This window comes from Camelina sativa, chromosome 8 (genome assembly GCF_000633955.1).
Source record: "Camelina sativa cultivar DH55 chromosome 8, Cs, whole genome shotgun sequence".
In the NCBI taxonomy this organism is placed as follows: Eukaryota; Viridiplantae; Streptophyta; class Magnoliopsida; order Brassicales; family Brassicaceae; genus Camelina; species Camelina sativa.
Genome location: NC_025692.1, coordinates 11785319 through 11786195, shown reverse-complemented (window position 1 = coordinate 11786195; position 877 = coordinate 11785319). Strand labels below are relative to the sequence as shown.

Here is an 877-nt window from a genome sequence, read left to right as displayed (position 1 = left end):
CTCTCATGGGAAGTCATGGCAGAAAGAAGTTTTCGCTCTTCAGCTTATTTAAAGCAAGAAGGTCGTCTCATCATAGAGTTGAAGCTGATGCATCCTGGGACGACGTCGTTTACACAAGAAAGGCATGGGCCAGCGACGAGGACAAGCGTTACTGGGTGGCTGAACCAGGTATTGACCGTAAAGCTTCTGCTTTCATCGCTAAGTTCCATGCCTCTCGTGTCTCTGAGTCCGAACGCCAAACTCTCCCTCCTTGCCAATCTCATCATAACTAGTCATCACCCTGGTGACGATGGTGACGGTGATGACGATGATGAATGGAAGAAGGCCTAGCTAGGGCTTATTTAGTTTGGTTTGCTATGTATATTGTCGTTTCTTTTATATTGTGTTGATGATTATCCTTACGATGATTTGTTTATAAAATGTCTTAAATGTAGTTTTACACACTAATATTTTTAAATGAACTCGACAGCTTTAAGTTTATTACATGCAATTTTCACCGACCAGTTTTAGTTTGGAACGTTACATTTATGATCCATCAATTTTTGAACGACATATGATCAAGACAAACATGTCAAGCCGTCGGCAGCAGTAATATATTTACGTTGATATGATTAGTCTAGCTAGTGAAAATTAATTAAGAATTTACACTACATTGACTCATGTACTTATTTATCTGCTGTATTTATATTTCCATTGCTTGCACTACAATACACTTTTCGATTGGTTGAATAGTTTAGTTAAACCTACCCAAAAGCTGTAAGTCTTTAATCTAATAAAATTATATGGACTTTCGTAGCCAATATGTAATTTTTTGTTCTTCTTAATTTCGGAATGAATCAAATATTTTCGAGTAGATTCGAAGGTACGACCAATCAGT

At 37.3% G+C, this 877-nt stretch overlaps 1 protein-coding gene across 1 annotated transcript; it reads left to right on the top strand.

The window, feature by feature from the left end:
* LOC109126050 lies at positions 6-480 on the top strand. The gene has a single exon (XM_019229118.1). It carries the CDS (start codon positions 6-8, stop codon positions 270-272), a length of 267 nt encoding a protein of 88 aa, XP_019084663.1. The 3' UTR covers positions 273-480.